Source organism: Hipposideros armiger, unplaced genomic scaffold (assembly GCF_001890085.2).
Source record: "Hipposideros armiger isolate ML-2016 unplaced genomic scaffold, ASM189008v1 scaffold_275, whole genome shotgun sequence".
Lineage (NCBI taxonomy): Eukaryota > Metazoa > Chordata > Mammalia > Chiroptera > Hipposideridae > Hipposideros > Hipposideros armiger.
Window position 1 is genome coordinate 806,110 of NW_017731625.1, and position 22,741 is coordinate 828,850.

Consider the following 22,741-nt stretch of genomic DNA (forward strand, 5'->3'; position numbering starts at 1 on the left):
ATTCCCAAACACCCCTCACAATCACAGCTCAAATCCACCTGTTTTATTTTTTCTTTAAAAAAAAAAAGGAAAAGGAACCAACCAAACAAAAACAAGGCAGCCACCTGGCTCCCACGGGCGCTGGGCATGCATCTCTGTGCAGGCCTGTCCATCCCGGCACAGCTGAGGTTTGTTTGAACTCATCACTAGGTGTGGGAGGCGCTAACATGTAGCAAAGTAGAGAAGTCAGGGCAAGAACCAGTAGTCAAAACGTAAAGTGCATGGCGAGGGCTGTGCGGGGCCCATGCCCAGCCTCACCCTCCTCCCTTGGCCGGGGAGAGGGGCTCAGCACAGGATTGCAAAGTCAACAGGAGGTCGTATCCACTGCCCACAATGAGCGTGGGGAGGCTAGATCCCAGTCCCTGCTGTCCCCAGCCACAGCCTTCCAGGACCTCCCACTTCCCAAGGGGTGGTCGGCACGGAGGGTGTGGCAGCAGCCTTCCTGGGCAGCCGACGATGGGCCAGTAGGTGGTGGGAAGTCTGAGGAGGACCTGGGCCATTGAACCTGGACCGTGGCACCTGCCCGAGGCTCCTGGAGATGGGCTGCAGATGGGACAGGTGTGTCAGTCCTAGGCCAGTAAATGCTCTGCATCCTGCGAGGCAGGCCCCACCCTGGGGCCCACTGGTACAGCCAAGAAAACAGGCCTGGTCTCATGGGGCTGTCAGAAGTTTTGAGAGGCCAGGAAGTCTACGCTGAGAGTTGCACACTGCCCAGCAGGATTAAGCATGACCCTCAGTGGGGCTCCAGCTGGGCAGGGGACCTGCTAACCCAGGCCCACAGCCGACTGCCCACATCCTGAGCAGGAGATGGGGTCTCCAGCTCCTCTGGAGCCTGATTCCCACTTTCTGGACTAGGGCAGACAGGGGTGGGAAGGGGAAGCAGGGAGAGGACCAAACAACAGCCAGGATGATAGCCTCAGCCAGACCCCAGCCCCTCCCAGCCCCCAGCCACACAGCCGTCTCCAAGTCGAGCAATCCCTCCAGGTAGCAGCCTGCATCTCAGGCAGGGTGAGCCCTCAGGTCCTCCTCCTGCACACAGGCCCCACCCTACCTCCCGAGTAGCCAGTGTCCTGCAGGAAGTGACCTTCTTGGCCCTCGACCCTAAGCCTAATGGCGGTGATCGCAGATGACAGGACTTCGAAGGGCAGAAATGGCTGTGGTCAGCAGTGGCCATGACAATGGCTTGGCCAAGCACGGGTAATGCACACAGTGCACCCCTGCCCACTCCTGTCATCTGTGCTGTGTCCTACCTGTGGGTGGCTGCCCTCACTGCTGCTTGCACGCCGACAGCCTGCGGATCTTGCTGCTGGCGGAGCAGGCCTTGCGGGTAGGGTTGGAGGCAGTGCTGGCCCGGCGCTCCGCCCTTGATTTGGTGCTCAGCTGGGCCGACTCGGTGCCATTCATGCACACGGCCTTGGGCAGGCCCCGGCTCTGTTCGTTCTGACCGGCCTCCTCCTCTGGGACCTGTCCTAGGAAGAAGAGGGCAATGTGGGCTGATGGGGGCGCAAACCAACACCTCCCAGGCTGCCCCGCTCCCCAGCCATGGCCCCACCCAGGTCCTGCCTACAGGGTCTCTAACCCAGGAAGAGGGAGAGCTGGCCTTAGAGCTCGCTGGCCAGGGCCCAGGCACTTGAAGGCCAGGGACCTGGGGCATGGGGCCCAAGACTCAGCCCTCTCACCTGTTCTGAACCACACCTGGCTGGGCCCTGTGGGACTGGGGTCGGCCAGGTGTGTGAGATGTGCCATCACTCCTCAAATAGCCCGCCGGCTCCTCGTGCCAGGCACAGGATAAAGGGATCAGTGCTGGGGGCCTACTGTGCCCCCACCTCCACCCTCACCAGCATCCTGGGGGCCACAAGCCTGGGGCTGTACGTGTGCACCTGCACTCCTGTGCTCACTGAGGTTGGGGGAGAGGAGAGTGTGCAGGAAGGGCCCCATCTTTCATTGCTCCACCCAGAGCCCACGCAGCTCAGCCATGAGGCCCCCTCCTGTGACATCGGTGGAAAACTTCTCTAAGCTGCCTGTAGCCCCCTCTACCAAAGGCAACAAGGGCCTGACTCGACAGCTTCTAAATCTTGCCATGCCCATCCACGTATGCCAAGGTCAGAGCTCATCCCTGCTCATAGGACCCCGCTGTACACAGCACTTATGGGTCTCTGCATGGACCACCCAGAGCCTGGCCATCAGCAGTGTCTGTGGTGCAGGGACAGCCGACAAGTCCAGGGTCTGCTTCACTCACCCTCAAGGCACTGTGCCAGCAGCTGCTGACCAGTCACACCCAGCCCAAGGCCCAGCTCTCAGGGTGGGTGGCAGGACCCCCACAGTGGAGACAGTCCAGGGAGGCCAAGGCCAAGCAGCCAAGAGCCTCCTAGGGTGACCCCATGACTAGGACCAGAGCAGGAGGGGTCTCAGCCACAGCACAGGCCATAGCTGACTCATGAGCAGGTCAGAGAAAAGTGGCTGGCTGCCCAACCTCGGAACTGGACTGTCCCACTTCTGGTGCGGAGGACATTCCAAAGCTGGGGATCCCCTCCTGGGAAAGGCCACCCCTGGATCTCACATGGCCTAAGGGGTACTTGGGAGGCAGCTCTGGGGGCCTGGCAGGGTCCTCATTCAGCCTTGCTCGGTCAATAAGAAACCTGCTGAGGAGGGCGACACCTAGGTACCTGTCACAGGTCCTAGTGCCTCTGAGAGGCAGGACATCTCACCCCGGTTTTGTGAAGAGAATGGGAGCTCCAGGAGGCCTTGGACCCAGGACTGGACTACAGCCAGGGACCCCAGGGTCAGGGCACCATACACACGTCACCTCCTGGGAATCCAGGCTGACCCTGCGGCCAGGTGCAATGGGCACCACAGACCCCAGGATAGTGGGACACAGCTCCCAAGGGCCCCGCCCACCCTGCAGGCCACTATGGCACACTGGTTCTCTATAATCAAAACCCAGCACCCAGCCAACAAGCTGGGGATGAGACGCAAACACCACTGGCACACATATCTGGCAAACCTTTATGACGGGGTCTGCATAACTGGCCCCCAAAGAGAACAGATGTGGGTGCTGTGGAGGGACACATCCAGGGGCGGGGAAGCTGCCCTGCCTCCCTCAGATTCTGGGGGTCAGTGAAGGCCCACAGGGGTGCAGCTTTGGCCTTTAGGCTAGTGGGCAGGGTGGCTACACTAAGGCCTGGGGCGCCTCCTCAAGTCCCCACATGCCCCCGACCTCAGCTTCCTCTGCAGAAAGGTGTGAGCACTGGCTGTGCCGGGCGCCTCGCTCCTCTCTAAGCCCTGCCTCTGATGCCTCCTCACCACCTGGGGAAGCAAGGTTGCATGTCAGAGTGGGCAGTGGACCATCAGAGGGGTCATTCCCCTCGTTCACCACCCGGCAGGATACAGTTTGCAGTCCGAGGAACGAAGGTGGGGAATAGGTGGCCTCCGCCCTCTGGGTCCCCACTTGCTCCTGCTGGCCTGCTGGGATTGGTGTGTGCCAGTGTGGGTGGACCTGCCCTGAGGGCTTGAGAACATTAAGAACATCAAGGCCAGGCTGCAAGCCACTGCAGCTGCCAGACTCACCGGGCACCGTGAAGTCCTGAGTGTAGATGATGTCGTCCTCAATGTCAAAGAGGTCCTCATCCCCTTCATCATCGGCACAGCCATGCAGGTCCTCCAGGTAGGGCACCACAGTCATGCTGCGCCAACGGTCCTTGCAGTCAGCACTTGGCGGGATGGGCACCAGCTCCTCAGCTGGCAGATGCTTCTTCCTGAACCAGCTGTGGAAGCCGGCACATCAGGATGGCCCGTGACACCCAGCTCCCCACGCAGGCCCTTTGGGGACACTCACCTGTGCTGCCTGATCTGCTGTATGGAAAACCTCTTAGCCGGCTCGTATTCTAGCATTCCTGATGGGGAGACAATGGGAGGGTCAGCATCAGGCCCGAGCCTGGGCCCTGCCTGCGCCTGTCTACCTGTGCTGGGCCTGTAGCCATGTGGACATGGTACTCGCAGCCCCAGGGCACTGTCCTGTCGGGACACAAGGCCGTCCAGGCACCGCGGCCACCTGTGGAAAACTGCAGAACCGCGGGCAGTGTGGCTGGGAGACAAGGCCGGGAAGACTACCTTCCCCAAGGAGACCAAAGTAGGCCAGGCAGGATGCAGCCACATCCCATGGAGTTGGACCTGCTGTCCACATGATCCAGGACAAGGAAGTACATGGCTACCTTCTTCCAGTATCCAGCCAGCAAAGCCAGTGACCCATGGTATCCAGTCAGGAGTCTGTGTCCCGAGACAGAATACCCACACCATGGGTATTCACATGCCCGGAGTCAAGTTCCACAACAAGACACTCACTTGGAAGGGGCAAGACCTGACCGTGGCATACACTTAGGCTGCAGGACGGAGTCGTCCCTCCTAAGTGAGCATGACACACAGGAGGGGACCGGGTATAGCTCTGAGCTCTTATCACCACCCACGAGAGGGTGACCTTGTTCTCAGAAAATTGCACCAATTTTGGGAGCTGAGGTCTGAAAGTCTGAGTGGTATGGTGTATGTGTGTGTGGGGGGTACAATCACAGTGGAGGCCTCACTGCTCTGGGGCTGGGGGGAGGGGGCCCTGCCTGCTTCTGCTTTCCCTGTCCTCAGCTATCCACACCCTGGCACAGGTGCAAGCAACATCCCCTCCCAGCATGCCTGGGGGTTCTGAGACACCAGCGCTCAGAGCCAGTGTGCCTCTAGGACTCACAGAGACATGGCCTATCTACCTCGGCTGACAGGCAGAGCCTCCAGGCCGAGAGCTCTCACACCTAAGAGCCAGCTTGACTTAGCTGCTAGGAAACTAAGGTGTGTTTGGGCGGCTTGGGAACGTGACACGACCTTTCCAGCTGTACACTGTAGGAAGTCTAGGCACTGATCAGGTGTCCAATGCAGACGGAGTATAAGGTCAGTCACAAACCAGAGCCTGACTAAGGGCAGGAAAAGAAACTGAGACGGTATTGCACTGATAAATCCTAAACACCAGTCATACACTGGGCCAACACTGGATGTGTGACACACTAATAAACTGTCTCATCCAGACACTTCAGTCAACCTCAGGACACCAGTGGGACTCACACCTACCTGTCAACACCTGGCCCACAGCACTGTGGCTGGACAGCGCCACCTGCTGCACCATCCAGGAAATACAGCAAGAAGCTCATGACCCAGCAAGTGGGCTGGGGTCCTCCCTGCTATTTGGGGGGTGGGGGTGGGGGTGGGGGGGTGATCAGAACAGGGGAAACTATAGCAGGTGGTGGAGCACAAGGCTCAGCCTCGAGGTGTCAGCCCTCCCTGGCCCCAGCCACTTTCCACACCCAGTGGGAATTCCGCCCCCACCAGCAGTGGGATGTATGGGCAGCAAAGGCAGGGTGGAGGCCTGCAAAGAGAACCCCCACCACCCACTGGCAGCCCACCCTTGACACACACCCACGTCCTGCCCCTCCCCAGGGCCCATGGTCAGTCACCGTCCTGAGGTCCTCACCTCTAAGCAGGTCCGAGAGCGGGGGGCCACAGTCGCCTGGGATCGTGTAGTCCCCCTTCCCAATGTTCTCGAATAACTTGTAGATGTTGTCCCCCTCGAATGGGTACAGGCCTGTCGTGATGTTGTAGCTTCGCCCCGAGGGGAAGGCAGAGGCCCAGTCAGTCAGGGCTCATCCTATGGCCCTGGCCCAGAATCAGCCTGGCACAGAAGCCTCAAACCACCCTCACCTACAGGGCCTCATTTTGGGGGGAATGTTCTGGAATAAAGGGTGGTGGCTGCACCACTGAAAATACTAGAAACCACTGGTATTTTACACTTTAAAAGGGTGGGTCACATGCTATGTGAATGTGAATGCCCACAATGGCGGCTGCCCTGGTATAAGGATGGACGGAAAGTTCTGGATCTGGGGACTGTGCCCGCAAGTCTGCAGCATAAGTGCCAACCTCAAGAATGAACAGGGTTCCAGAGAACTCTGAAGCCCACTCAGTGCTGCTCATGTGGCAGTGCTCAGGGATGCACCCTAATAGCCAGACAGACCAACTTAGGACACAGCAGGATGGGGTGGGGGGAACATGGCGGTTGGCCGAACAACGATTTCAACTTGCACGTCTGAGAATTCTCAGTATAAATCATCCAGACAGAACTCGCCCACAAGATGAGTGTGGCCAGGTGTCAGTCAGTGGGAATGAAGAAAAGTAGGACCCTAGACAACTGAGAGGGCAGCAGCCCTCAATTCCACCCACAGGGGCTGCTAACTGGCTCCACAGCTGCCCCATGCTCTAGCCACCCAACAGTAGTCAGGTGTCTGGGGTACCCGCCAGGAGGGGCAGGTTCTGGAAGCCTGGAGCCTGAGCAGGGTGGGCAAAAGAGGGGCCCTGGGGTGGGGTGAGAGGACCAGGGCCCACAGGCACTTACAGCGTGACTCCAGCCGACCAGATGTCCACCTTAAAGCCAGAGAAGGTGTCCAAGCCATTGGCAATCTCTGGCGGCTGGAATGCAGGGGAGCCCTGGCTCGTACGGCACGTGTCATCCTCAGCAAATGGGTGCAGGGCCTGTCACAGAGTGGGAAGTGGGGGGCAGCTCAGGAACGGTCCTCAGGGAGCGCCAGCCCCACCTGGCCCAGGCAGTGCCCTACCTCGGCCACACCCAGGTCGGAGATCTTGAGCGTGCCGCCGGTGGTGAGCAGTAGGTTGCCAGGCTTGATGTCCTTATGCACGATGCCCTGGCTGTGCAGATACTCCAGGCCGTCCACCAGCTGGCAGAAGTACCTGAGGGGACAGTGGCCACCTGGGGTCACCAAGCAGGACCAAAGACAGGAGGCCGCAGCTTGGGAGCCATTGGGGCCAGGCAAACAGAAGTGACAGGACATAAGGCCAGTCAGGGAACCAGGGGCCATGGGCAAGGTTAAGCTGCTTCTGGCCCCCTGGCCCCCTACCTGCCTCTCCTGACCGAGCAGCACTTCATTATGCTCCCCATCAGCTGAAGGGCCATGTGACACTCTCCCCTGCTGCTGCCCCCCACACACACACACACACGGCTTGGACACATCCATGTAGCCACCCTGGAGCCCTTCCTGGAACCAGGAACCCAGGCTTACACCACCCCACCGGCATCCCCTACACTCACACCATAGGCCAGCTGGTCCTGCAGCAATGGGGTGGCCAGAGGGAAGAGGACTCCCCAGGGGGTCCAGCCAGCCAGCAGTGGCAGCACGGGCCACTGTTAGGGACTTCCCAAGGACCAGGGGATCCCAAAGCCTCAGAAGCAGGCATATCGGAGCAGGGAGGTGCGCAGAGAGTGGGGTACCACCCAGGGGTACCACAAACCAGTCCGCCCAAGCTCTGAATAGGACTTAAAGCACACTTGAGCCTTATTTAGCTGATAATCAGAAAAAGCTGCTGGAACACGGGGCTGAATCCTCGAAGCCCGTGGGGGTCTGTGGGTGGCCTGGCAGGACAGAAGGCCGCACTCACCCGTGAGCCTGACACACAGGGAAGCGCTTCTCGGGCACACTGTCCAGCATCTCCTGCATGCCACACACGCAGTACTCCATCACCATATACGTGCGGTGCTAAGGAAACCACAGCTCGGCCAAGAGCCCCACCCCAAGCAGTGCCTGACCCTGGGGAACAGATGGACAGCTGGTGGAAACAGCTGGGAAGAAGACCCTGGAAGGTGGTGGCGGTGGGAGACCAGGGGAAGCCAAGCCAGGAGAGCCAAAGTGGCTGTGTGTCTCAGGCCAGTGGGAGAGGGGCTGCAGGGGAGAGGCTGCAGGGCTGGTACGGGCAGCTGCATGTCCACCAGGGGCAGCCTTGAGACATGCACAGAAAGAAACTGCGTGCTGGGAACCCCATCACTGAGCCAGTGAGCATCTTTGTGGAAGGACACGGGCCTCTCAGAGGGACCTGGGGCCCCCATGTACCTGCTTCTGGGAGCTGGAGCCGGCCAGGGCCACATGTCCTAGAGAGAGCTGTCCCCCTCAATAAAGGGCAAAGGCCAAGGACACGCCAGTGTTTCTGCAGAGTGACACACCTCCCACCCCTGCAGGCGAGACCCAAATGCCAGAAGCAGGGAAGTGCTTGCCATGGGGCACCCCCAAACATGGGGTCTCCCAGACTGAGGCCGGAAAGCATCTTCTCTCCAGACCCAGGACTCCCACTTGGGCTGTGGAGTGACAGGGGACCCTAGCTAGCTTCAGAATAACTGGGAAAACAGACATACGAGTGTCATGGCCCGTGTCCCCCCACCCCGGCCCCAAAGGATATATCTTCTGTTTCTCCTCATTGTACAGCACATCCACCAGCTGGATGACGTTTTTGTGCCGCAGCCTCCGCAGTAGCTGAATTTCCCTGGAGAGAGGACAGTGTCAGCCGAGCCCTCTGCATGGTGGCACATGGAGCTCGCACTCAGACGCCATGCAGAGGACACGCCAGTTCTGAGGCGCCAAGAGAACCAGGAGGCACTGGCACTGCCTCTCCGCCGTGCCAGTCTGCACACGGACAGCTGAATGGGCCTGGACAGGGACCTGCAATTAGGACATGTTATGCACTTCAACTGAAGACGCACAATTTGTTTCTCAAGAGACCACACACAGGGGCAGCAGAGTGAGGGTGGCATAAGCGCCTACTATGTGCGGAGCTGGGTTCACAGCACGGCCCCAGAGATGGGGCTGTCACAGGGCAAAGCCGGGCCTCCCCAGAAGGGGCCTGGAGACCTCAGCTGCTCCAGGAATGGGCATGGGGAGAAGGCGGCCCCATCAGCCCTGCCAGAATGGACACCAGGGCCGCCCTGCCCACCTAGCACCGACCACGTCTGCCAGCCTGTGACAAGGGCACAGCGCTACCCACTCTGCAGACGGCCTTCCACATGTTACCTCTCCAAGAGTTTGAGCAGGAGAGGGGTCTGCACAGCTGGGAGGGGAGGGAGAGGAGTGGTTGGCAGCTCCTCAGAAGGCTAAGCAGTTACTAGCGAACCCAGCAATTCCGTTCCAGGGGTACGCCCAGGAGAACTGAAGCCATGTTCCCACAGAAACCTGCTCAAACATGCTCTCGGCAGCACCATGCAGAAGCCCCTGGGTAGAAGCCACCCACCAAGGACACGGGCCCCTTGGGCGCAGAGGTAGCAGGATTGGGGAGCAATTGGTAGAGATGACTGTCCAAGTCCAGAAGCACCTTCCTAAACACAGCACAGACTACCCACAAGGCCACGTGGCTGCAGCAAGAGTGGGCACTTCAGGTCGTTACTGGTAAGAGGGTGAGACCCATGGTTCTACATTCCATGTATAGGGATAACCTAGGCCCAGACCCATCCCCCAGGCCATGCCCTCCCTCTGCCCACGGTCACCGTGGGGACAAATTCCGACGCAAAGTAGATGATGACAGCCTGTCCTCAGCAGTGAGACAAACCAGCCCCATGAGCTTAACAAGGATGATGCACTGGGAGGGTGGTATTCATTTATCTAGTAACTGGATCAGAGCATTCTGTGTAAACACATGCGTCCCAGCACTTATACAAGGAAAGAGCAGATACACTATCAACCTCTCGGAGACGTATAGCAAAAACCATGTGTCGCTGCTCACAGCAGGATCCTGTGTGCAGACAACGCAGGCCAGACGTGCGATCGATCAACACCACCTGAGCCAAGAGAGAGCGTAAGAGACGGCCACCAAAACTGTTGCTGCAGTAGCCCCAGAGGGCACAGAAGGGCTTCTATCACCGTGCCTCTCTGGCCAGAAAATGAGAACAATGTTTAAAGAGAAAGCAAAAGCCAAGCGCCCAGCCAGGATACAGGAAGCACAGGAGAAAGCGGGGCCTTCCAGATCAGGGAGGCTGCTTCTGCTTCTTGGGACCTGCCCACAGGCACTGCCCAAGTTCAGTGCCTCGATGTTCAGTCCAAGAGGAACTGAAGAGCCAGATCATAAGGCCATTCACGCCCGCAGAGGCATGGAAAGTGGCCACCTCGATGGTCAGCCAGAAACACCTGGGGACGGCTAGAAGACATAGGGCAGGCCACAGTCACTGCCAGGGAAACACCCCACCCTGCTTCCTTCTCGATGGGCAGGGAGGGACGATGGCAGAGGGACACTGAGCAAGATCCCTTCACCCCTTGCTTGGCCCCTCTGCTAAGGCTTCTAAACACACAGCAAGGGGTCCTCAGAGCGGGGAGGGCGACTAAAGCGGGGAAATGCAATAAAAATGAAGTTAAACACAAACACTTGCACACAAACGTTTGCAGCACCAGGAGTCCTAATTGGCAACAAGTGGGAACATCCCAAACAACCCTTTGACAGGTGACAAACACATGGCCCACCCACACACGGGAGTATTACTCAACTGTGAAAAAGGATGAGGCACTGACACTCGCCATAATGTGGACAGACCTTGAAAACGGTGCTCACGAGAGAAGCCAGACACACAAGGCCACATAGTGTGTGATTCCATTTATGTAATGTCCAGAACAGGCACATCCACAGACAGGAAGTGAGTTCATGGTTGCCAGGGGCTGGGGGAGGTTGTGGGGAGTGACTGCTTATGGGGACAGGTTTTCTTTTGGGTGATGGAATGTTCTGGAGTTGGGTAGTGGTGAGGGTTTCACAATCTGTGAAAGTACTAAATGCCACTGAATTACACGTTAATAGGGTGAATTTTATATTACGTAAATCATATCTAGGGTGAATTTTGTATTACATAAATTATATCTCAGTAAAGCTGTTAAACTACAATTCAGCCACAGGGTGGATGTGGGGTAAAGGGAAGCTTCAGCTGTGACCCGACACTCACAGGTGAGGAGCCACATGGCACACGCACCCTGGCCCAGCACCCCGCGCTCCCACCACGTTGCAGACTCCCTCCTCTGCCAGGGAAGGACCTGGCAAACAGGGAGGCCTCCAGGACACTCAGTGAGGGTGAGCTATCTTGCTGTCACCTCTGGCAGCCGGCCAGTCTGGCCTCACAGCAGAATCCTACCCAATACTGAGGAGGGCAGGCGCCCCAGCAGGTGCCAATGGGAATAAGAGCCGACAAAGTCCAGGGCTCTGGTTCTTGACGTGCTAAAATCCCAACCACTCACCATCCAGATCCAAATACCCGCCAATCAGCGCAAGGCAGTGCGGGCCTTGCCTGATCCAGCCTGGACATGGTGTGTCCATTCGCAGAGCCACCATCCCTCGCCAAGGACCTGACCACACAGAGGGCAGACCAGCCAAGGAGAAGGGACAGCCCAGGTGGCCACGCACGTCACATTATGTCATTTCCCAAACATGGACGGAGGACACTCAGCAGAAACCATACTTAATAGAGAAGAGGTAATGACTTGACACTGAGATGCCATGGACGCTGGGCTAGACAGGCTGGGGGACCAGCAGTCTGGAGAAGCTTATCAAATACACGCACGCTCCCTCTGACCCAAAAACTCCACTTCTGGCGACTTACCCTTCAAATACCCTCAAGCTTGTCACTCAACACAGCACAAAGTAACCCACTGACACAGCAAACATGTCTATGGCACAGGGTGGGGTCACACCAGCTGTGGGGCAGAAAGGTGGACCGGCTCGGGCTGCAGGGTAGGCCCTGAGCAGAGTGAAACTGTTTCAGGTTTCTAAACAGTTAATGAAAAAGAGAAAAAAAAACCACAAAGACCACTATTTGGTGACAAGTCAAGATTTTATGAATCGAGCTGTAGCATTTGTGCAGCTGTCCTGGGGGCTTTCCTGCAGCCTGCAGGGCTGGACCCACTCACTGCCTGCCCCCCAGAGTGAGCCTACCAGGATTAAACCAGCAGGAAAGCCTGCTGCCCCCAGATAAGAGGGAGCAGGGGGTGAGTCTAAGGACGCCTTTTACGATCTTGATCTGTGCAGCTCTAATGCCTATTGGAAAAAGAAGGAAATACAACTTATTTTTATAAAGTGGTCCTTAGGGGAGTTTTACTTTTCGTTAATAAGTCCTTAGAGGGGGTGACCGGTTAACTCACTTAGTGTTAGAGCGTGGTGCTGATAACACCAAGGTTGAGGGTTTGATCCTCGCATGGGCTACTGTGAGCGGTGCCCTCTAAAAGAATCAACTATGGGGCCAGCGGAGTGGCGTGTTGGTTAAGAGTTGGCTTGGGACGCCAGCTCTGAGTAGCAGGGCCCCGGTTCCGATCCCACATTAGGGCCAGTGACGCTGCGCCCGCTACAGCTAAGATAGTGAACAACAGCTCGACCTAGAGCTGGGCTGCAGTGCGCCACAGGTCTATTCAACCTCTGGCAAACAAAGGAGCCTTCTTCCCCTGCAGCCGGAACACCCCTTCCCCTTGGCACCACAGTCCCACATGCAGGAGGCAGGCCCACTGCATCTCCAAGTGGAAACTTGGGACAAAGGAGCAGGGGATCAAGGAAGAAGATCCCAGCTACAACCAAGTGCAGGCTGCAGTGGAACTGCAGTGGGCTGCCATAAGTTACCGATAGTAGCTGATAGCCGGCGTGAGCGGCCAAGAGCTGCCGTGAGCGGCCGTCCAGTGGCCGGCAACCGATCTGCCTCACCCAGGAAGAGCGCAATAATACCAATATGGGCCAGTGAAACAACATCCTCCATAACTAGATTGAAGAACAAAAGGACAGCAACTTGTTTGTTCTCCTTCCTAGATTCCCCAATGCTGTTCCCCTCCCCCAATTCCCCAATAAAATCTTAAAAAAAAAAAGATAGCCTTTCAACAAATGGTGCTAAAAAAACTGAATATCCACATGCAAAAAAAAAAAAGAATCAACTATGCGAGGGGTCGGCAAACTTGCGAGCCATATGTGGCTCTTTGGGTATGTACTATGGCTCTGAAGTAAAATTGAAAATGAAAATAAAACTATCACAGTTTCATTTATAAAATTTTTAAAGGATATTATTCACATAATGGAGATTTCATTTGTTTTATGGCTCTCGAATAATTTTTAAATTCTTGTGAGGGGCAGAATTGGCTCTTTTGTCTCAAAAGTTTGCAGACCCCTGAACTATGCCATTGTAGTATGAAAACAATGTGTATCCAACGACCATGGCTGTTCCCCAATACAAAAAAAAAAAGTCCTTGGACAGGGTAAAAAAAACACAAATAAAAAAGATGTGTTAATATTAAAATTATGAGGATTTTTTTTTAAACTTCCAAATCCTTTTTGGAAGAACAAGCAAGAAGGGACAGATGCCTTTTTGGAGGAAGCCCCATGAAGGGAGGGGCATTCCAACCTGGCCAACCACCTCAGCAAGTGTTATTTCAGAAAAAGCTCTGACCCAAACTGGAGGCCAACTGAGGCTTGTCTAGAAGGTTCCAGACATTCCACTATGAAAGATAACTGGAGTGGCGTCTATTCAACCTCTGGCAAACAAAGGAGCCTTCTTCCCCTGCAGCCGGAACACCCCTTCCCCTTGGCACCACAGTCCCACATGCAGGAGGCAGGCCCACTGCATCTCCAAGTGGAGACTTGGGACAAAGGAGCAGGGGATCAAGGAAGAAGATCCCAGCTACAACCAAGTGGACAGGACAGTTCGGGGCCAGCCCTGCACTGATGAAACTGGGTGCCAGCACAGTGCACTGTGGCTGACACCTTATGCTAACCGTCTGGTTGGCTGCGGACCACAAACCACTGGCCTCCCTGGCCTTAGTTTCCCCTCCAGTTCTTCCCATGAACACTGAGGGACCCAGCTTCACGCAGCCCTTACACAACACACCCACACGTCTCCTGAGGGCTCTTGGGACCTCGGCTGACCCTTGAGGAAGCCAGAGGCTGGACGCCAGCACTCTTGCCCTCCAGCCGGGTTCTGGTCATGTGTGTCTCCAATAGAGCATGAGGGAAGTTCTTGAGTGGTGCAACGCCCTCTAACTTGACCTTGGCATGTGCAAACTGCCTGTGAACGGGTACCTTTATCACAGGAATGTTACATCTTAACAAAGGGGGGTCCTCGCCCACCCCAACATTGCCCTCATGGCAGCGGGGGCCTGCGGACCTTCTGGGACCTCCTCAACCCTGCTGTCACCAGTCAGTTCCCTGGTCGGGTCTACACCCTAAGGACCCCCTGCAATGGCCAGCAGGGTGGGCTTGGGTGACTAATTAGACAGATCAATTGGTGCTGGAATCCCTCCTACCTCGGGGTGCTGCTCCTGAGGGGCTGGGGCCTGGGGTGCACGGCATCAGTGGTCTGCACCAGAACATGTCGATGGACCAGTGTCCATTCCAAGAAAGATGGGGGATGAGACCTAAGATGAGCCAGGAGGACAAGGACTGCCCTAGAGAGTGTGTGTGTGGGGGGGTATCCATTTCCAGAGGGAGGGCAGCATTCTGGATGTAGGCGCTCACTGCCCTCAACCCACAGTTGCGGCAACCTGGCAGCTCAAGGGCCACATTGTCCCCATGTGCTTCTGGCTTAACGAGAAAACCTGACTCAGAGGCCAGCAGTCCAGTGGGGGTTTCTAACTTGGAAGTGAGGCTCAGTTGGCTGTTAGGAGGGCTCTGTCTTTCAAGGCCTCAATCTCCCCCAGGACGCTGCCCACCCCCTACCTCACAGATAACAAACTGGTGCAGAGCGAGAGAAGTGGCCAATTGGTCCTAAGGCGCAGGCCACACCTCCCAGTGTCCACAGGCTGGGCTATAAAAAGGCCTCACCAAATTAGGGGCCCACCTTGCCCACTGCCCAGCCCACCTGCCGGCTGCTCTGACTACAGACAATGACCAGAAACCAGGTCAGTTTGGCCCCAGTTCTCTGCTCCATCCCCCATTTCATCTCCCCCAAGATGTCCCAGAGCAAGTTAAAACAGCTCCACTTGCCTGGGTTGGCCTACAGGGTGAGAAGGAGGTGGGTGAAAGCAGAGCCGGTGAGCAGCACTTACAGGACGGGCCTGGCAGATGTGGGAACCATCCAAGGTCACAGTCAGTTCTGCTGCCTGGCCCGTTAAATAAACCCCTTCTGTGAATTTGGAGGCTGGGGGGAGTCTGGGTGTGGGCAGGGTGGGGTCCCCCCATCCCGCCGCGATAAGCAACGGTGCCCCTGTCCTGAGAACAGCAAGAGGAAGGAGGCAGGGACCCCCACTTCTCTTGAGGGATTCTTATGCGCACATCCTGGGACGTCCGGGATGCCTAGGAGCAGATGGTTCATGAAGAAAATTGTGTAAAAAGTTCACCAGGACACAAGCAATTCCCCTCTGGGAGTCAACGGACCTAGAGTCAGGAACGTCTACTGTCATATCCCAGGCTGACGGAATGAGCTATGTACCCCCTGCTGACTGATAAGCTGGTGCAAACAATTATTTTTGGCAACCACAGGGTTCCCCTCCAACAGGATAAACAAATCGCATTTTGCCTGGCGCCAGTACCGGCTGCTCGCTGCGCGGAAAACCTACTGGCTGCCAGGGCCATTTCCGTGCAAAAACTCAGAGCCAAACAAGCACTGGCTGGTTCCACTGGACACCTAAGTGCTTTGGCAAGCTGGAAGGTTGAGGGGGGTGAGGGGCGCACTCCTGTTGAGGAGGGCTTTGACACTGGCGCCCAAGAGGCCCAAAGTACTAAAGCCCACCTGCAACAAGCTAGCTGACTTTGTGAAACTACTTAAGCAAGTTTCCGACGACACCTTCCCGGGCAAGGAGAACACAAGAGCCGGCTGGCCAGCTCAGGTTTTTAAGGAAAAAGGAATGGAGAAGGGAGGAAAAGAGGGAAGGAAGGAAGAAGGATAGAAAGAAGGAGGGAGAAGTAGGATAACCCTGGCTGTCCAACCCAGGAAACCAACACTTACTTCTTCACGTTAGCCTCCCCATTGGGGATCCTCCGCAACTTCTTCTTCTTGAGGATTTTGACTGCTCTCCTACACAGCGTCTCTGAGTCCAGCACCTCCTTCACTTTGCCATAGGACCCCTCTCCCAGCAGGTCCCCCATCAGGTACTTGCCAATGAGCTTGGCCCGCTTGCGACGGGGCTGATAGATGACCTCGGTGGAGTCTATGCGGTGGATGAACGTGTCCATCCCCACCGACATCAGCTCGCCCTCTGTAAACATGCCCAGCTGCTGCGGGTCCGCCACATCCATCGTGGACCCAAGGCCTCCGACTCCCACTGCCGGCTGTCCTTTATCACCTTTACGGATTCCCCGCGAGCGGTTCTTCTTTTTGTACCCCGCCCTCTCCCCTCCAAAAAAATTCCCTTCGCTAAAAAGAAAGTCAACAAAAACGCAAAAGAAAAAAAAAAGAGAAGAAAAAAACCCTTCTTCAAAAAGAAACGATTGTACTAAACGTAAGTTCAAGAGGCGTGTCTGGTCTGGGCCCCAGGCAGCCGACGGTAAGGAGCGTCACAAGTTTGGGTGCCACCCGGCCTGGCAGCTCCGGGTCGGGCCGGCGCGTCCACGGGGGCCCTGGAGAGGCCGGTGGGGCTGCGAAGTGCTAGGTCATCCTCCAGGAACTTTAGACCCTCGGACAAACACGGACGCGGCCGAGCAAAGTCTTCTCCGAGCCGTCCATTACCGGTGGGGCCACGGTGCGCGCCCGGAGCCCCGCGGCAGCCGGCCGGCCCCGGGGCCCCCAAAGTTGGGCAGACGAGCTCGCTGGGGATCTGGACGTCTACCGGCGGCCCGGTCGTCCTGGACGTCCCGAGAAGCGGCAGGAGCCGTATAGGCTCGGACCGCTACCGCTAGCCCCGGGTGCGCGTTCGGTGGTCTGGCGGCCGCCCGGGGCCCTCCCGGTACAGCAAGCAACTTCCGTCGGAACCGGCCTGGGACCCCCAAGCGGCCGCGCGGGCCCGGCGAGCACTCCCCGCCCCAAACGGCAGCTCGCGCTCGTTCTCCGCCCCGAACGCAGTCGGCAGCGGCCCTCGGGGCGCGGGACCACACAGGGCTCCGGGCGGCCGAGGAGGCGCAGGCCGTAGGCCCCGGGCCGGGGGTTCCCGAGGCCGCCGGGGCCCAGACGGCGCGTCCCCCGCCGCGGCCGCCGCGCGTGTGGAGCAGGCGGGGCGGCGTGGGGGCCCAGCCCATGCAAGGCGGCTGCGGTGCCGCCTGGCCCCGCCGCCGCTGCCGGCCCCGCCGCCCGCGCCCCCGCCTCACTCGCGAACGCCCCGGGCCGCCCCCCCGTCCCGCGCCCAACACGCCACCGCCATCTTGTTTACCTCCCGCCCCCGCCCTGAGCTGCCGCGCCGCCGCACGCTACCGCGGTCCCACCTCTCGCGGTGCCGACGTGCCCACCCGTTGGCCGAGTGGACAGGCCCCGCCCCCACGGGCCGTCCCACCGCCGCCATCGATTGGTCCGTTTGGACCAAGGCGGGCGCTCCTGCTCGGCCCCGCCGCAGGGGTGGATACGGTTCGTCCATTAGCCCGCGGAGACGCCCGTCATGGGACGGGGCGGGAAACGGGCGTCGGGAGGTGGGTCTGTGGCGTTGACCTCGGAGGGGTTTGGGGCTGGGGTCGGAGGTCGCGAGCGTCAACGGCCTCCTCAGAAGAGCTGTGAGCATGGGCGCAGTCCTCGGTGGACCCAGCCGGGCGCTTGCTCGGGCTCCCTCTCCCTGGACCCACCTTGAGGCGAGGTCAAGGGTCAAAAAGTGGCGAATTCAAGGCGAAAAGCCTTGAGCATCTGGGAGGCAGGAGTGGAAGAGAGGTGCGTGTGACAGTCTCTGCCCTAGAGGAACTCGGGTGAAAACACAGAACAGAACTGGGATTGTCCCAGCAAAGTGCTGTGGGTGAAAAACAAAAAAGTTCATAGAATACAGCTTGATGAAATTGAAAATATCTCCCTTGTACCAGGCCCGTATTTTCTACCTTTTCTGCTTTTTAGCAATAGATTTTTTTGCCAGAACAAACTGTCTTGTGTGAAGTTCCTGATTCACAGCAGTCAAAAAGTGAAAAACATTGGAAGCGGACACATCGGATTTGAGTTCCAGGCAGGGGGTTCTGAGTCCATGAGCTGTGAACTCCCTAAAACTTGAGTTGTCCCATGTACATGTTGTTGGGGACGGGTCAATCCTTGAGTTTCATCAGACTCTGGAATGACGCATATAAGGGGGACTGGTGTGGCTTTGGAATAGTAGAGGCACAAGCTGCACCAACTTATCAGCAAGCCCTAATCAAAACACGTGGATCAGCCCAAAACTCCTTTAGAGAAGGAAATCAAAGATAATAACAGAAACCAAGGAACTAGAAAAAGAACAGGGAAAATCAATGAAACCAAAAATTGTTCTTTGAGAAGATCCAAAAAATTTTACAAAACTCTAGCTAGGTTGGCCAAACAAAAAAGATGATGACTAATGCCAGGAATGATGCCACAGACCCTGCAGATATTAAAAGGATTAAATACTAGGGACGACTCTACACCCATAAATTCAACATCCTACTTGAAATCGACCAACACCTTGAAAGACACTAAAATGAAAACTCAAGAAGAATAAATTACCTGCATAGTGTTATATCTATCGAAGAAATTAAATCTGTAGTGAAAAACCTCTCAACAAAGACAACCCTCAATAAAGGGTCTCCCAGCCAACAATGAGTCCTACCCTTAATAGAAACTGAACTGAACTCGCTCTCCCCGGAAGCACAAGAGTCTGCCTTATATAGTGAGAAGTTCCCACCCCTGATCATCGATTGGTCCATTTCTATGCAAATTAAAACTTCAAATCCTCACCGGTTGATCCAAATAGCACCATTCTGATTGGTCAGTTAAGATGCAAAAAGAGATATAACTGTGCAGCTCTGGTTAGACAAGAAAAATCTGAGTCCTAATGGTTGTATTTCCACCCTAGAAGCTCTCTAAGGGTTGACTCAGGCAACAGGAGCACAGTGCAGGAGACTGGCAGCCCAGTCTGTGGAATTTCTCCAGCATGCAAACATGCAGCTTGGGTGAGAGGCCCCTGTAAACAATGGCTGCTTGACTGGTTATGAATCTGGCCCAAGTTAACCACAAGGTGTCCTTCTTGGCAGGTATTCTTCTTGGAGTCAACACAAATAAGGCTCAGATGGTTTCACTGGGGAATTTCCACCAAACATTTCAGGAAGAAGTAACATCAGTTCTAAACAATTTCTCCGAGAAGACAGTAAATGAGGGAACCCTGCCCAACCCAAATTCCTTTTGGTAGTTGGTTTTTTGGTGTTTTTTTTTTTTTATTGCTGGCTTATGCCCAAACTTCTTGGCAGCTGGGCGCCCCACTCTCCTTCACAGAGCCCACACTCCTCTCCTGATATGTAGAACATATGGAAGGGACTTGGGAAATATCAGGTGGCTTGCAGAAAGTCCTTGAAGGTGAAATCTCTGCTCAGATGTCACTTCTTCCAAGAAGCAAACCTGGTCATCCCCTTGAACATAGTCCCTTTCCAGGTTGATTTTCTTCTTAATCATTGTCACCATCATAAGTTGTGTCATATATATATATAAAATATATATATATATAATTTTTTGTTTTTAGATTTTATTGGGGAATTGGGGAAGGGGAACAGACAAGTTGCTGTCCTTTTGTTCTTCAGTCTAGTTGTGGAGGTCGTTGCTTTACTGGCCCATCTTGGCACCATCATTGTGCTCTTCCCGGGTGAGGCAGATTGGTCACCGGCCTCTGGACGGCCACTCACAGCGGCTCTTGGCAGCTCACACCAGCTGCCGGCCGCTCACGCTGGCTGCCAGCCACACACGGTAGCTTATGGCACCCCACAGCAGCAGGGGCTGCAGCCTACGCCGTAGCCGATGACTCATGGCAGCCCAGCTCCAGGTTGAGCTATTGTTCACCATCTTAGCTGTAGAGGGCAGTGTCACTGCCCCTCATGTGGGATCCAAACCTGGGCTCTGCTGCTCAGAGCTGGTGTCCCAAGCCAGCTCTTAATCAATGCGCCACACAGCCAGCCCTATATATATATATATATATATTTTTTTTACCCATTTTTCTTCTGTCTCTGGCACTAGACTGGGAGTTCTCTGGGGCTGGGGCTGGGGCTGGGTCTTAATCACTGCTGTACCCTCATCAATGAGAGTTGTGCTGTCCAGTACCGCAGCCACTAGCCACATGTGTTTATTCAGCTCTTGTAATGTGGCTGCCGAAACTGAGATGTGCTATAAACTATACACTGTGTTTCAAAGGCTTATCTTAAATATATATATATATATATATACATATATATAGATATAGATATATCAATATATCATTAATGACTATGAGAAAACACAGTAACTTACACTGATTTCATGTTGAAATGACATAATTTAGATATATTAGATTAAAAGAAATGTTATTTAACTTCATACCCACTAGGATAGCTATGATCAAAAATAAAATAAAAAATGAAATAAAATGGAGGGGTGACCAGTTAACTCAGTTGGTTAAAGCGTGATGCTGCTAACACCAAGGTTGCCAGTTCGATCCCTGCATGGGCCACTGTAAGCTGCGCCCTCCTTAAAATAGTCTACTATGCCATTGTAGCATGAAAGCAATGTGTAACCAATGACCATGGCTGTTCCCCAATAAAATAAAATAAAAATAGACAATAACAAGTATTGACAAGAATGTGGAGACACCAGAACCTGTGTAGAAAAGATGCGGCTATGTTGTTAAACAGTCAAAAAGTTAAACACAGTGTCTCCATATGGCCCAGCAATTTCACATCCACACAAAAACTTGTCTGCAGAGACTCACAGAAGCAGGATTCACAGCAGCCAAAAAGTAAAAACAATGTGCGTGTCCATTCACAGGTGATGGACACACACAGTGTGGCCCACACACTGGAGTGTCACTTGTCCATGAAAAAGAGTGAGGCACCGGGACTTGCCACAATGTGGATGCACCCTGAACATGCAGAGCTCAGTGTGATTCCATTTATGTGAAACATCCACAACAAGCACATCCAGAGACCATAAGTGGGTTAGTGGTTGCCAAGAGCTGGGAGAGAGGGTCGAGAGTGACTGCTGATGGGGACAGGCTGCTTTTTGGGGTGATGTAATGTTCTAAAGTCCCCCTTCCTGTGCTCCCACCATAGGTGAGCAGACTGAGACATGCAGAGGGGAAACCACCTGCCCACATCCTTGGTGACACAGGTACTCATACCTGAGTGCCCAGCCTAGGAGCCCCCAAGAGCCCTGTAAGGATTCCAGCACCATCTGCTCAAGGTGATGCGGGCTTTGGGGCTGCCCAGATGTCTGTCCTGCCAACGTAGGGTTCGTAGCAAGCATCACACCCAGGCCATGCCAGCTTGAACCAGATTTGGAGAGCCCTTCCCAGCATCATGGGGCCTGAGATCCCCGTGAGGGCTGTTCTCAGCCTCTCCAGGGACTCTCACTGGCCCCAGCCCTCTTCCCAGAGTAAATCCTCAGTTGGGGGGTCTTGGCTTCACTTTGCTATTTCTCGGAAAAGGGGATTAACAATACCATATGTCATCAACTATGAGGTCATTGGTAGTAAGGTCTACTATTACTTCATGAACCACCATGAAAAGCAAAGACTAAGCAGCCAGCAACAACATTGGGTTGAAAGAACCTGGTCTCTGGGAAGGCAAACTGTGACAAATGGGAATAATCACAGGGATAGATAGCAGTTATGAATATTTGTGATAGCCCTGGGAAAAATCCTTTCTTGCATTCTCTTGTCACCAACCTGCAGGTTTTGTTAAGGATCCCGGGTCACAGGTTGTAGCCCCAGCTTATAGGTGGAAGGCCCCAGGTTACAGGTGGGTGGCTTCAGATTATAAATGGAGAACTCCACAGCCAACCAGCCCCTAGATCCACTTGCCCCATTGCTGACCCTCTTGACTCCCACAGCTCTGGTGCCAAGACCCCTTCACCCCTTCCCCACTGAGGACAGAGGAAGCCAACAGTTCTCCTGTCCAGTCTCCTGGCTGGCTGCCTCCATACTGGATCTCCTCCTACTCAGTGGGTCTCTTAAAAGTCTACTTCCTGACCCGAGGCCCAGCTCACCATGGGCCCAGGCCTTGCTCCCAGGAGTGGGGTCGCAGGAACCAGAGGGGGTCCTTCCAAAATGAGGTCAGCCCCCTCCAGAATCCAACCCTGGCTGCATGTTAGGGTGCAGTGAGGGAGGGGCCAGGTCTGTGGCCGCCAGGGGGCAAGCAAGGGATGGTGTCCCAGGCACCCTGGGTATACTCACGTGTTATGTGTGGGATGCTTGCCCCAGGGTTTAAAACCCACTCAGGGAAGTGACACCCAGACTGTCATCCCTTGTTAGACCTTGTCACAGGTAAGGCAGGGATGCCAACTCCCATACTGATGGTCATCCACCATTCATTCTAGACCAGGTCTTCCCCTCAGCACTGTGGACATCCAACTAGGTCATTGTCTGTGAAGGTCCTGAGACCTGTTGGGTGCCGAGCAGAATCCCTGGCTCCTTGGTGCCAGAAGCACACCAGTTATGACAACCATAGATATCCTAGACATCATGTCAATCCCCTGAAGGATCACCTGATCACCTGTGGCTGGAAACCATTGGTTTACATACACACGAGATTTATGGATGAATGACATTTAGGGTATTATGTTTGGAATTAAAGTGTCCTGACATGGCCAGTAGGGTTTTTAAGTAAAAGTTGAATGAGGGCCCCCAAAAGATGTTGTCCAAATACCCAGAACCTGTGAATGTGACCTCACTTGGAAATAGCTCACTTGGAAATAGGAACTTTGTAGTTGTCAAGGATCTTGAGATCATGGATTACTTAGGTGAGCTCTAAAACACACACACACGTCTGGCCGAGTGGTGCGTTGGTTAAGAGCTGGCTTGGGACG

General features: G+C 55.3%; 1 protein-coding gene across 4 annotated transcripts; it reads right to left on the reverse strand.

Annotated features, from left to right (window-relative positions):
* Positions 1-28: 28 nt before the first annotated feature.
* STK11 (serine/threonine kinase 11) lies at positions 29-16,953 on the reverse strand. 4 transcript variants are annotated; one of them, XM_019657308.1, is made up of 11 exons: positions 15,791-16,953; positions 8,311-8,394; positions 7,519-7,608; positions 6,681-6,813; positions 6,461-6,597; positions 5,546-5,673; positions 3,875-3,932; positions 3,607-3,803; positions 3,257-3,345; positions 1,290-1,503; positions 496-582 (listed from the first exon to the last, which is right to left on the reverse strand). In XM_019657308.1, the coding sequence occupies exons 1-10, from the start codon at positions 16,078-16,080 to the stop codon at positions 1,306-1,308; spliced, it is 1,404 nt and encodes a 467-aa protein (XP_019512853.1). In that variant the 5' UTR covers positions 16,081-16,953; the 3' UTR covers positions 496-582; positions 1,290-1,305. The 4 variants fall into 4 exon arrangements, with proteins under 4 accessions (XP_019512852.1, XP_019512853.1, XP_019512854.1 ...); XM_019657307.1 differs by lacking the exon at positions 3,257-3,345 and having other exon boundaries at positions 29-582; positions 15,791-16,950; XM_019657309.1 differs by lacking the exon at positions 3,257-3,345 and having other exon boundaries at positions 1,290-1,508; positions 15,791-16,944.
* Positions 16,954-22,741: the final 5,788 nt, after the last annotated feature.